Raw genomic sequence first — 12181 nt, forward strand, 5'->3', positions numbered from 1 at the left:
TAGGTGGCTTAGCAATGGCTCCAAGCAGCCACTGACCCTCAGTGTGATGACAAGCAAGCAGCACCACTATTCAGATGTGGACCCAGAAAACCACATCCCAGCTGAGGACGCTCGGGAGAATTATCAAGACCGCATGTAAGGAAGCAAAGTGGCTCACGTGTAGAAAGCGGCCATGCTGTCACCCCCCCATCCCACATGGAGACAGAGACACGGGGACATGAAATAGCCCACGAGCCCCCACAGAAAATACCAGTCCTCAGAACTCCCACATTAGGCTCTGGCTTGTTAGTCTGGACTCACTGGTACTGGAGCCCAGATTCTCCACCACCACGCGCAGGAGAGTCTCAGACCAGGGCGAGCATGTTAATAAACCTGCCATGCTCCAGTGTCAGCTCTGCTCCTGCAGATTCGTCCCCATCGTGGTGACCTGTCTGAAGGGGCTGCCTGCAAACACAGCACAAGAGCTCCGGGTGACCGACAACGGTCTCCCCCGCACCACCGCACAACCGACGGCACTGAGCACGGAAGCCCAGCGTTAGCTGTCTATTATGACACACAAATAGAAACCAACCCCAACCATCTCCCTAGGAATCCAAAAATGAAGGTGGAAGTTGTTATGCCTGAAGAACAGGGCGGGTTCTGGAAGGGCTTTCATCCACGCCTCACGTTTTGAGACTCTCAACAGCAGACAGATTTCAGACATGTTGAAAATCATTTGTATCAACTCTAGCCTGAAAAGGCTTCCCCATTCACTCCTGCAGCAAGAGGCTATAAAACATCTTGAAATGAAAGCTCGCAGAAATCTGATATTCACACCCCACGCCTTGCCCACATGAGCTCTGACCGGTGCAGACGGCGGCTGGGACGGGGACAAGAGAGACGCATGGCTCAAGGAACACCAGGTCAACCCGATTCTCTGCTGCTTTACCTACAGGACTTGAGAAGATGCAGACACGAGGGGTCTGAACAGAGCTTTCTGCTCACTGCAGAACTGGAGACATACTGCAGCCAGCTCAGTGAACACGTTCAAATACAGACATCAAACTATAGTCTACGTTATTTCACGTCTGTAAAATCTAAACCAAGTCTCACAGTAGTTAACAAGTGAGCTATTTCTGGGAATTATGGCCAAGAAGGCTAAGTGTTTTAAAAGTTTTCAGTTGTTACAAACAGAAGTGTGTGACAGCACAAAATGCACCTATGCACAGATGCCTATGTAAACCTTAGGATAACGTGAGGGTTTCAAAGAATAATTTGTTCAGTGGGACAAATTATTTCATAAATTTCATAACTGAGCACCTGAAAATTTCCAGATGATCTAACTCTAAGGCAAAAGTCCTGCTATCAGGTACGCACAGTCAATAAAATACGTGTCTTTCTTCCTGAACGTGCCACTTCAACATAAAGCAAGCCACACAGAGGGACTGTGAGTCAGGACAGCACAGTCCTGGGGCAGGGCCCAGGCAACCCACCTGAATGGGGCCTACTGACATCAGCAGGTTCTTCAGCTGGACGTCGGTGGTGGACGAAGACAGCCCTTCCACAGACACGACACAGGGCTGGGGCTTACACTCCACCACCCGGAGGTTCTGCTTGTTCGGCATCAGGCGTCCTCGGCCCATCGCTCCAGCCACGCCTCGGCCTCTCCCGTGCATGAGCACCTGGCGACGGCAGAAATACCATTTGACTTTTAAGCTTTGGATTTTTTCCCCACAGCTACTAAGATTATACAAGTGGGCAAACTCAGAATCCATTAAAATACACCACAAGCGACAATATCGTCTGTACTTTCCATCCACTACCAGAGCAGGGCTTAATGTCGAAGTGAACCCACCCCCAGCAAGTCCGCGTGGAGGCAAAGGAAGGAAAGAGAAGTAGCTAAGTGTGACTCCATCTAGGTACCAAGAGCAGTACGAGGAGGCACTTTCTGCGTAACCACCGTGCGCAGACGAAGCAGCAGGATCAGAGGGGTTGAGAGACTCCCATTTACAGTCCTAAAAGGCCCAGAGCCCAAACTGCCCCCAGCGTACACCACGTACCCACAAGCCACAGTGGTGACTCTGTGTGGCCAGCACCCTGAGAACCTGCAAGGCGGGTTCTGTAGCTAGGGTCACCTTCCGGATGCTGCACGCCACCATCCCACACACCACAGCGCTTTAACAACACCAGAAAAAAACCCAAGCCACAACAATGCGTGCCCATACCCACCACAGTGATGACGTCACTGGTCTAAGGCAGAGCCCAGACCTCAAGAGATTTTTAAGTTGCTCAAGGGTTCAAAACCACTGTTCTGGGGTCTTTTAAAGAAGAGGAGACCGCTGAATCTTTCTGTTATTTTCTAATTAGAAAATTAGCTAAAGCGCCAAGTGCTAAGTGCTTTCTCCAAAACAGAAGTCCACCTCTGCAGGCAGCGGTGAAATGCAGGCAGCAGGTGGGCTGAACAGCACCAGAGCTTCCAGAAACCCTAACCCCAATTCTGGCCTAGAGTTGGGTACAAAGGGACAAAATGGCCCCCGTTCCATCACAGAAAAGGCAGAGAGAAAGGTAAATGGACATCAGAATGGAACTTCTGAACATGAATGGGCACCACACGAAGGGAAAGGCGTACAAAACAACATTTCTTAACACGTCGCAGAAGGCGGCAAAACTCCTCCTGGGAACTGAGTTTTTGAAAAATGCAAAAGGGTATTTCAAGAGAAGTCACACTGGAAAACACACATCGAAAGGTGAACGTAAAACACATCAGTAAGAGAAAGGATAACAGTATGATCATTTCCACAGATGCAGAAAAAGCATCTGACAAAATACAATATCCATTCACGACAAAAACCAACAAAATAGATCTAGAGGGAACATACCTCAAACGTGATAAAGGTTATATATGAAAAACCCACAGCCAACATGTTAGTCAAGGTCGGGAAACTGAGAGCTTTTTGGCAAAGATCGGCAAGGGGGAAGGGGTGTCCACTCCCACCAATGTTTTTCAACACAGAACTGGAAGTCCTAGCCACAGCAATCAGACAAGAAAAGGAAAGAGAAAGCATCCAAATTGGTAAGGAAGAAGTAAGACCCTTACGGTATGCAGATCACATGATACCATATACAGAAAAACCTAAAGACTCCACCAAAAAAACCACTAGAACTGATAAATGAATTCAGTAAAGTCGCAGGATTAAAAAAAAAAAAAAAAAGCAATGTACAGAAATCTGTTGCATTCCTATACATTAGTAATGAAACAACATAAAGAGAAATTAAGAAAATCCCATTTACAGTTACACCAAAAAAAAGATACCTAGGAATAAACCTAACCAAGAGGTGAAAGACCTGTACTCTGAAAACTATGCAACACTGAGGAAAGAAACTGAAGATGACATAAAGAAATGGAAAGAGATTCCATGCTCACGGCCTGAAGAACAAATTATGTTAAAATGTCCATGCTACTCAAAGCAATCTACACATTTAATGCAATCCCTACCAAAATACCAACAGCATTTTTCACAGAACTAGAACAATCCTGAACTTTGTATGGAACCACAAAAGACCCCAAACAGTCAAAGCAACCTTGAAAAGGGAAAGCAAAGCTGGAGGCATCACAATTCCAGACTTCAAATTATATTACAGAGCTGCAGTGATCAAGACATTATGGTACTGGCACAAAAACAGACACACAGATTAAGGGAACTAGACAAAAAACACAGAAATAAACCCACAACTATCTGGTCAATTAATCTTTGACAGAGGAGGCAAGAATATGGGAAAAAGAAATAATGGGAAAAAGACAGTCTCTTCAACAAATGGTCTTGGGACAACTGGACAGCCACATGCAGTAGAATGAAACCGGACCACTTTCTGACACCATACACAAAAATAAACTCAAAATATATTAAGGACCTAAATGTGTGATCTAAAACCACAAAAATCCTAGAAGAGATCACAGGCAGTAATTTCTCTGACATTGGTCATAGCGACATTTTCCTAGATTATGTCTCCTAAAGCAAGAGAAGCAAAAGCAAAAAAAAAACCTGCTAGGACTACATCAAAATAAAAAGCACAGTGAAGGAAACAATCAACAAAACTAAGAAGCAATGGAATGGGAGAAGATATTTGCAAATGACGTATCTGATAAAGGCCTAGCATCCAAAATACATAAAGAACTGATACAACTCAACACCCAAAACCCAAAGAATCCAATTGAAAAATGGGCAGAAGACAGACATTTCTCCAAAGGAGACATCCAGATGGCCAAGAGACACATGAAAAGATGGTCAACATCATGCGCCATCAGGGAAATGCTGATCAAAGCAACAGTGTATCACCTCACACCTGTCAGCATGGCTAAAATAAAAACACAATAGCTAAACTGTGGAAGCAGCCCAAGTATCCACAGAAAGATGAATGGAGAAAGAAGATGTGGTGTGTGCGTGTGCACGCACATGCACGCACGCATGCGCACACACACTGGAATGTTACTCAGCCATCAAAAAGAATGAAATCTTGCCATTTGCAATGACGTGGATAGAGCTAGACAGTATTATTCTAAGCAAAGTAGGTCAAAGACAAATACCATGAGTTCATTCTTACGTGGAATTAAGAAAGAAAAATGTACAAAGGAAAAAAAGAGGCAAACCAAGAAATAGCCTCTTAACTCTAGACAACAAACTGGTGGTTATCCGGGGGAGGCTGGTGGGTGGATGGGTGAGACAGGGGAAGAGGACTAAGAGCACTTCGCACGGCGAGCACTGGGTGATGTATGGAATTCACCGGATCACTATACTGTACACCTGAAACTAATGTAACACTGATGTTAACTACAACGGAATCAGAAAAAACAAAGTTGCAAGTAAAACTGGCTGGAAACCTGCAGTAAGTATTCTTATGTTCTAGCTATAAGAAGTTATAATACTAATAAAGTATTATTATATAATATTAATACTATTAATATTATTTATATTATATATATTATATATATATTATTATATAATATTAATCAGACAGTATGTCCTTTACCAAATACTTCCTTATACACCAGGGACCATGCTATTTATACACATGTTCTTAGGAAGTCCTCCCAAGAGCCCGCATGAGCTAGGAAACTGCTGCTCTCACTTCGCAGGAGAGTAGATGAAGCCTTCAGAGGCGCACAGCTGTATGGGGGAGGGGGCCTCTAAAGTCACTCCTCATGGATTGACTGGGGGAAGCCCCTGACTGAAGCCAGTTTAGACCTGAGCAACCTTCAAAGACTGAAGTTAAGATTTAATGTCTGTACCCATCTTCTGTTGCAAAAAGGGAATAACTATTTTCTCCTACATATTCAAGTGCTTATGAGATAATACAAAGTCACTTAAATACTTCAAAGACCCAGAATGGCCTCCATATTAAGACTATTACTACTTAATTATCAGAAGGACAAGCAGATAGGAAGAGCTAATAGACTGCAGAGCTTTCCAGAAGAAACTCAAAGCAGTGTTGCTGCTCTGCTTCCTCGCTGGCGTAATTCCATCACACAAGGGGAATCTGACTTAGGCGCCAAGAGGAGACAATATTTACTGTCAGGCAGAGAGGTGAAGACTTTGGGGAAGCTACAGAGACCAGCTGAGGGGAAGGGCGCCCTACCATGGGGACATAACAGGATGAGGTGGACGCTCCTCTCCTAGGGGAGGTTTAAATTCAGTGTGCGAAAGGAGAACACGCACCTCCGTGGGAGGCATTCTAGATGCCTTTGTCTCTCGTCACACAGTCCGAATCAGAGCCCCTTCCATCCCCAGGGCGAAGGAAGGAGGAAAGATCCAGAGTCAGGGCCACTTTCCTCGCACAGGATCCTTCCCCTGCAAAGGCCCTGCTTTCCCCCTTGTGAACTGGGTAACAGCAAGGAAGTGGCTGAGCAGAAGTCTCTCTGGCTCTCTGCCAGCAGAGTCTGGAGAACCAGTGAGCAGGGGGACGAAAGATGCCCGACTGGGATCTATGAGCACAGGGTCGTCTCCAGGGCAGGGGTCAGAGCTGTAGAAAACAGCCACAGCCCCGGCTGTGTAGCCTTTCCCCTATGTGTCTCATGACAAAGTCACTCGAGGAAAGTGCTTCTGTGAACACATTAACTTTCAAAGCCAGAACAAAGGAGATTACTGTTCATTTATAAATCTGCTTGGGCCCTCCTACTGCGCGCGAGGCACTCCCATCGGAGAACTGCCCAGACGCCAAGCGCTGTTTTAACTAGGAGGACATCTCCGCGTTCCCGGCCCTCGGCCTCGGTAACAAGCAGTACCTTCTTGGCCGGATGAACTCCCTGGATGCTCTTGATGGCCGGAGGGCCGGCCGAGTGCACGTGGGGCCCCACCGGCGGGTGTTGGGGCTGCTGAAGGGCCCCCTTGGTCAGCGTCACCTTGCGGGCGGGCTGCTGTCTCACTTCTGGGGGCTGCGGGAGCCGCTGGGGCTGGCCCTCAGGGTGAAAAAAGCCGTCGCTCTCTCCTCCCTGCTGAAACAAGGCAGCGTGCTGGTCAGTACCCGCGCGGCTGGGCGGCCTGCCCCAGAGTCGGGGAGTCCGCCTCGGTGAGCGCTCAACCGAGAGCAACGCTATCTCAAACAAGTGAAACACCAAACCCTCCATTTCACTACAGCCACTAAGGAAATTTCTCATCTGACCGTGTTTGGGTTTTAATCATATTACTGAAATTTAAAACACGAAGATCTTTAATTACTGTACCCACTCAAGAGGTCTGTGATTAAAGTAAGTGCTGTTCAGCCCAGTGAAATACTGCTGAACTTTTTTAAAAACACTTCATACTCAACAAACATTTGCCACTTTCGAGAGAGTTCTTGTTAAAATCTGACAGTCCGCATAGGCAGTGGTTTTAAACTTTTAACCTGTCTTCAGACCTAATGCAAAGGGGACTGTCGTCAGGACGCACCTCACTGGCCCTGGGGACACAGCACTGACCCCTGGGGTCCTCTCTCGGCCCCTCCCTCCCGTGGAGCCGCAGCGCCTCATCCTCCCGTCAGCGATCTCAGACGAGGGACTCGCGCGCCTATGACAAGCTTTACAAGGGTCAGAAATGTTACCTTTTGAGTCTTACTAACAATCCCTTGTTTCTTGACCTTAAAAACTGTTGTATTTGTTAAAAAGAAAACCACACGCCCGAAATGGTGTCACTTAGACGGAGCTCCCAAACTGAGTCATCAACCATCCCCATCCCCCCATCTCCCCCCCCCCCCCCCCCGCGCCAAAGGTGGTCTTCGCTGGTCAGTCGGGAAGTTCCCCCTGGGGAAAGTGAGCTCACCTGCCTAAGACCCTCACTTTTCCCCTAAGGGAGAGTCGCCTGCCTGAAGCCAATAGCTTCCCCGCCCTATTCTCCCTCTATAAGCAGCTTCCATTCCGCATACCTCCTGGGGGGCTCCTCGGCTTGCCCGATGGGATGGTGCCCAATTCGCAAATCATTTAATAACGCCAGTTAGATCTTTAAAACGTTCTCAGTCAAATTTCTGTTACTGAATACATTCAAGCCGTACTCTTTATGTTTATGATACCACCGGGCAGCACAAGCAGTCTCTCTAGATGGTGCCTGTGGGCTACTGTCAGTATTAAGTGCATCGTCTCTCCAAGAGAGTAGCTGGTGACCAAGAAAGAAAGTGTGGACAGCAAGAAAATCCTATCTTGCCCTACTAAATTACGTAATCTGAGCAGAAACGGATGCCTGAATGTGCGCAGTGAGGCTCCGACCCTGGTCAGCATGAGGCTCCAGTCCTCACGCCCACAGGAGCCCCGGGGAGCGGTCAGTGAGCCCAGCCTCGCGGCTGGCTCAGTGGCACTAGTGCTTCCGAAAGGAGCGGGCTGAGTTAGCTCAGCAGCAGCCTGTAGCCTGTGCCTCTCCGTCTCTACACTTATCTTTTAGAGGCAGTGAAATGGAATAAAGTGAAGGGACAGGGGCTGCAGCGAGATAGGTGTAGATAAGATTTGTGTAAAAACTGCCCAAAGTAATTGGGACCCAGGAGAAACGGGATTAAAACTGTCACCTACGGCAGGGCTTCTGGCTACGGCAGGAGGAGAGGACAGCAAGTCTCCCCCCACCTGCCCCCCCCCATAAATATCTGACTGACAAAACCACCCAGAACAAGCATTTCAGGTCTCTGGGAGTCAAAGAAAGTGAAATGAGTCACGGAGCAGCAACTACTCCTCAGACCTGGTGTGCAGGGCAGGCTCCCAGTAGACGGGGAAGGGGGTGGGGGCAGAGCCGGGGTGGGGGCAGAGCAGGTGTGGCCTATCAGCCTGGGAAGCCCCAGCAGCACTGTCAGTACCAGCAGCAAACTTGGGGGGAAGAGAATGGGGAATGCCCACCGGGCTCTCAGCCCAGGACCTCTCTGAAACCATAGCAGACCAGCCAGTATCAGAGGCACAATGGGAAATTCTGGAAATGAGAGCTCCCGAAGGCCTAGGTAAGTGCTCTCCACGAGGGTGCCAGGGAAGCTCACACGGGTAGGGGGCGGGTAGGAAGGGCTAGCTGAGGTGGGCTCTGAGAGCTGGTGCCCCCCACTCACAGACCACCCGCCAATCTCTTCCCTAATGACTGACTGGCCGACCAACAAGCTATGTAGCAACAGGGTTGACCCCTAGGAAGCCAGGCTAAGAAATGAGGTAAGAATAAAAAACTCATAAAAAAATATTCTGAACTGAATAAAAATGAAACGTATCAAAATGCAACATATCAAAAACTCTGCAACTGAAGAGTTATGTCAGAAAGGAAAGAAATCTGAAATCAATAACCTGAGCTTTTATCTCAAGACGCTAGGGAAAAAAGGAAATCAAACCTAAAATAAGAGGAAGGAAAAGATAAGATCACGGCAAAAAGCAATGACACGGGAAACAGAAAAACAACAGAGAAAAATCAAAGAAACCAAAAGTTGCATTTTTGAGATCAACAAAACTGATGACCTCTAACTAAACTGATCAAGAAAAAGGGAGAGAGGGTACCAATGACCAAAATCAGAAACAAGAGAGCAGGTCATCAAAACAGGTCCCACCAAAATGAAAAAGGACGTCACGAACAACTTATGCCAACAAGTCAGGCCACTGAGGTGAAATGGACAGACTGCATAAGAAATGCAAAACACCAAAACGGATTCAAGAATAAAGAGAAAATCTGAAAATTCGAGAAGACACTGAATTGGTAATGAAAAACGTCCCGCAAAGAAAAATCCAAACGGACTCACTGGTGAGTGGTGAGCCCTGTTTCAAAGGGAAGACGACCAATCTTACACACGGCAGCCTCTCTCAGAGAAGAGAGGAGGAGAAAGAACCTTCCCACTCACCCTTTGAGGCCGGCATGACCCGGACAGAAATGCTAAAGACCTCACAGGAGAAGAAAGGCACCAAACCACACCCTAACAAACATAGGTGAAGAAAGGTCCCTACCAAAATAGCAACAACCGGACGCATCCACAGAGAAAAGGGACCGTGCCCCACGCCCGAGCAACACTGACCCCAGGAACGCAAGGCTGGCTGGACACCGCAAAACCAAGGAGTCTAGCTACACGGGTCTACTGACTGATTCTCCAACTTCCACCCTATTCACCCATGTGAATAAATGAACTGGCTAGGTACCGGATAGTTCTACGGGAAAGCCCTCCACTGTAGCGACGTCGGGGGTCTAAATAAACTCCCTGGGAGCCTACGGACAAGGGACAAGTTCGAGGATTCCTACAGCATACACTATCCTGTGAGCATCTACAGAAACCAGAGGTTTAAACCCTATCAGCCTGTTTTGTGCACCAAGCTGGAATTTCCTGTATACATCAAAGGTACTGAGGTTATCTACTGAATGAGTTCATAAATAGTGCATCACACTTGAAAAACAGGAGTTCTCAACGTGCCAGAAAAAAGAGCATAGTATCAGGAACCTAGGTTACAGCCACTGCTGGGTAGCACACGGGTATTTACTCCACGTCACTACGATACTGACCAGGCCAGCTTTCAAGGTAGCAGCACTACCTTGTGTGTCAAGAATGATTATGCCACGCTGCAGAACAGATAATTAGCTGGTACATACGGCCTAAAAGGATGATGGACAAAAAGAACGAATGTTGTCATCATTTTCTTTCTTTAGTAAGCCAAAGCTAAAATCATGACCTAGACAGTGAACTTTAACTTAAAAAGAACAACTTGCACCAAAAGTTAAGATATTGTAACTTGCCTCTTTTGAGGTAGACAATGTGTATACATATTTGGATGATAAATATAGAACACTGGTGATCAGATGATTTTTAAACTGCGAACTGAATCGAGAACATCAACATTTAGTCAAGAAACACTCCAAATAATAAAAATTCTCTTCATTGTTATTTTGGGTAAGAGACTGGTGGTAATTTACTATAAGAGGAGACGTTAATGTCAGATAAAAACCCTGAAAAACAAAGTTCCGAACTTTCATTTTCCTTTCACGAGAAGTTTACTTTTTCAAGTAGGCTTGATCCCCTCAAAGTTCAGGAAAAACAGGTACCACAAACAAAAGCCTCTCCTTTCCTCATCTGTGAGGAAAGCAACTCAGCTTTCCTTCTGCAGAGTATGAAAGCTCGTGAAACGAAGAAAGGGTCCCAGTCATGGTGTAAAGGCCTCTTTCAGGGTTTTCCAAGAGATCACCTGAAGAGATCACCTGAAAAGACACGGTGATGACACCATTTCTGCAGATCTGCACGCACCTCGTCTCCTGCGGCTCTGGCCCCAGGGCGCGCACTGCCGGCCAAGGGGTCCCTGTCCTCTTCCTCCCTGCCTGGCCTGCATCCTCGGAGGCCCCCACAGCACTCTCCGCCCCCAGGGCTCCCCAGCCAGTAAGTGCTTTGTGCTTCTTCATGCTGTGCTGTGCTGCGGGGGAGCCCCACGGGAGGCACCGGTCCCCACAACATCCACAGCATCCTCGGGAGACAGAACAGAGCAGGTGGATGGCAAACACTTGCTGAGTTAATGACGCACGCAGAAAGGGGGATGTTGCAGGCGGGGACTGGGAGGAGTGCCCAGCTTTGAGGAAAAACTGTTCCTATCAGTTGTTTATTGGAAAGCGGAGGAAGCCCTAGGTAAGCTCTGGAGTTGCTCATATTCGAACCAATTTGTATACCTTTACAGCTGTAAATGATGCCACAGACTCTGTAACAGAACTTCCAAGGCATTCCTAGGATCCCGATCACCAAGTTTTGGTATGATTAACACGTCCCACGGTCGGGAGGGTGGGAGGGGCTCGTGTTTCTGGAATGTCTACAATGTGACAAGAAGTGTACTGGGTTCTGGACAGACATCGTTTCCTTCAATCCTCCCTTCAGGGTAAATACTATTATCCTCATTTTGCAAATGAAAAACCTGGAGGCCCCTGGTCACCGGCACCGGGAGCCGGCACCCGCGGGGATTCCTGTCTGTGGTCAGACTCCACCTTCCTAGGGGAGGGCTCAACCTGAACACAACTGTTCTCAGCAAAAGTTGAAACAGAAAGGACTAGCCCTCCTGCAACTGCATGAAGGGTCACTGTGATGCTTAAATAGAAGTTATTCCATTTTGTAAGAAAAATGGAGAGGTTTCCTTTTTTCAACAGAGAGAACAATTATTCTCTTTCAAATCAGCACAACGAAAAGCTAGTTCTTACATTCCAGTTAACACGTGGAAAATTGTCAAGGCATTCCTGACTCTGTTCTGGACAGGAGTGTACTGCTGACGCCTACACTCACACACAGACCCAGACAGAGGTCAAGGAGAAGCAAACTGAACGCGCCCGTGCATCTGGAATCTTCTGCAACTTATACCAACAGTTACAATGCACTGAGAGAGGTCCTAAAATCGTTAGTACTTCGGTGTTTACCTTTGAAAATACTGTTGAATTCAAATTAGGATTTTCAGAAACCTGCCAACACTAATGTAAGGAGACTGGTCATTTGTGGATGCAAATGATGGCCTCTTCAAAAAAAGTCAGTTCCCTTTCAAAGTGCATCTCTCTAGGTGGCCCAGCTCCCTCTCAAATTCCTTGTGTAGATGCGAGTTTAAGGATCTGCCACTTTCTCTAAACACAGATGAGGCGAAAAAAGTTTAGCCTATCTTAGACCAAACCATAACTATTTTGTTGGTTGTCTTCTCAAATGATTCTCTTTTAATGAATACTGTAAAATGTCTTCTCAGAGTAGTTTTTCTTTTTTTAATGTAAGAGGTACTATCTGA

At 47.0% G+C, this 12181-nt stretch overlaps 1 protein-coding gene across 11 annotated transcripts in view; it reads right to left on the bottom strand.

Moving 5' to 3' along the window:
• The window catches only part of RBM33 (RNA binding motif protein 33), a 129566-nt gene that overhangs the window by 13028 nt on the left and 104357 nt on the right, over positions 1-12181 (bottom strand). For 4 of the 11 annotated variants that reach the window (XM_045792235.2, XM_087860652.1, XM_045792233.2 and 1 more), the window contains 2 exons: positions 6260-6469; positions 1473-1661 (listed from right to left, as the gene is read on the bottom strand). In XM_045792235.2, coding sequence (XP_045648191.1) covers positions 1473-1661; positions 6260-6469 — 399 coding nt within the window. The remainder of the gene's footprint in view (positions 1-1472; positions 1662-6259; positions 6470-12181) is intronic. The other 7 variants (XM_045792239.2, XM_087860653.1, XM_045792234.2 and 4 more) reach the window with 2 other exon arrangements.

Source organism: Ursus americanus, chromosome 3, assembly GCF_024610735.1.
Source record: "Ursus americanus isolate L20-20 chromosome 3, mUrsAme1.1.p, whole genome shotgun sequence".
NCBI classification, from domain to species: Eukaryota; Metazoa; Chordata; class Mammalia; order Carnivora; family Ursidae; genus Ursus; species Ursus americanus.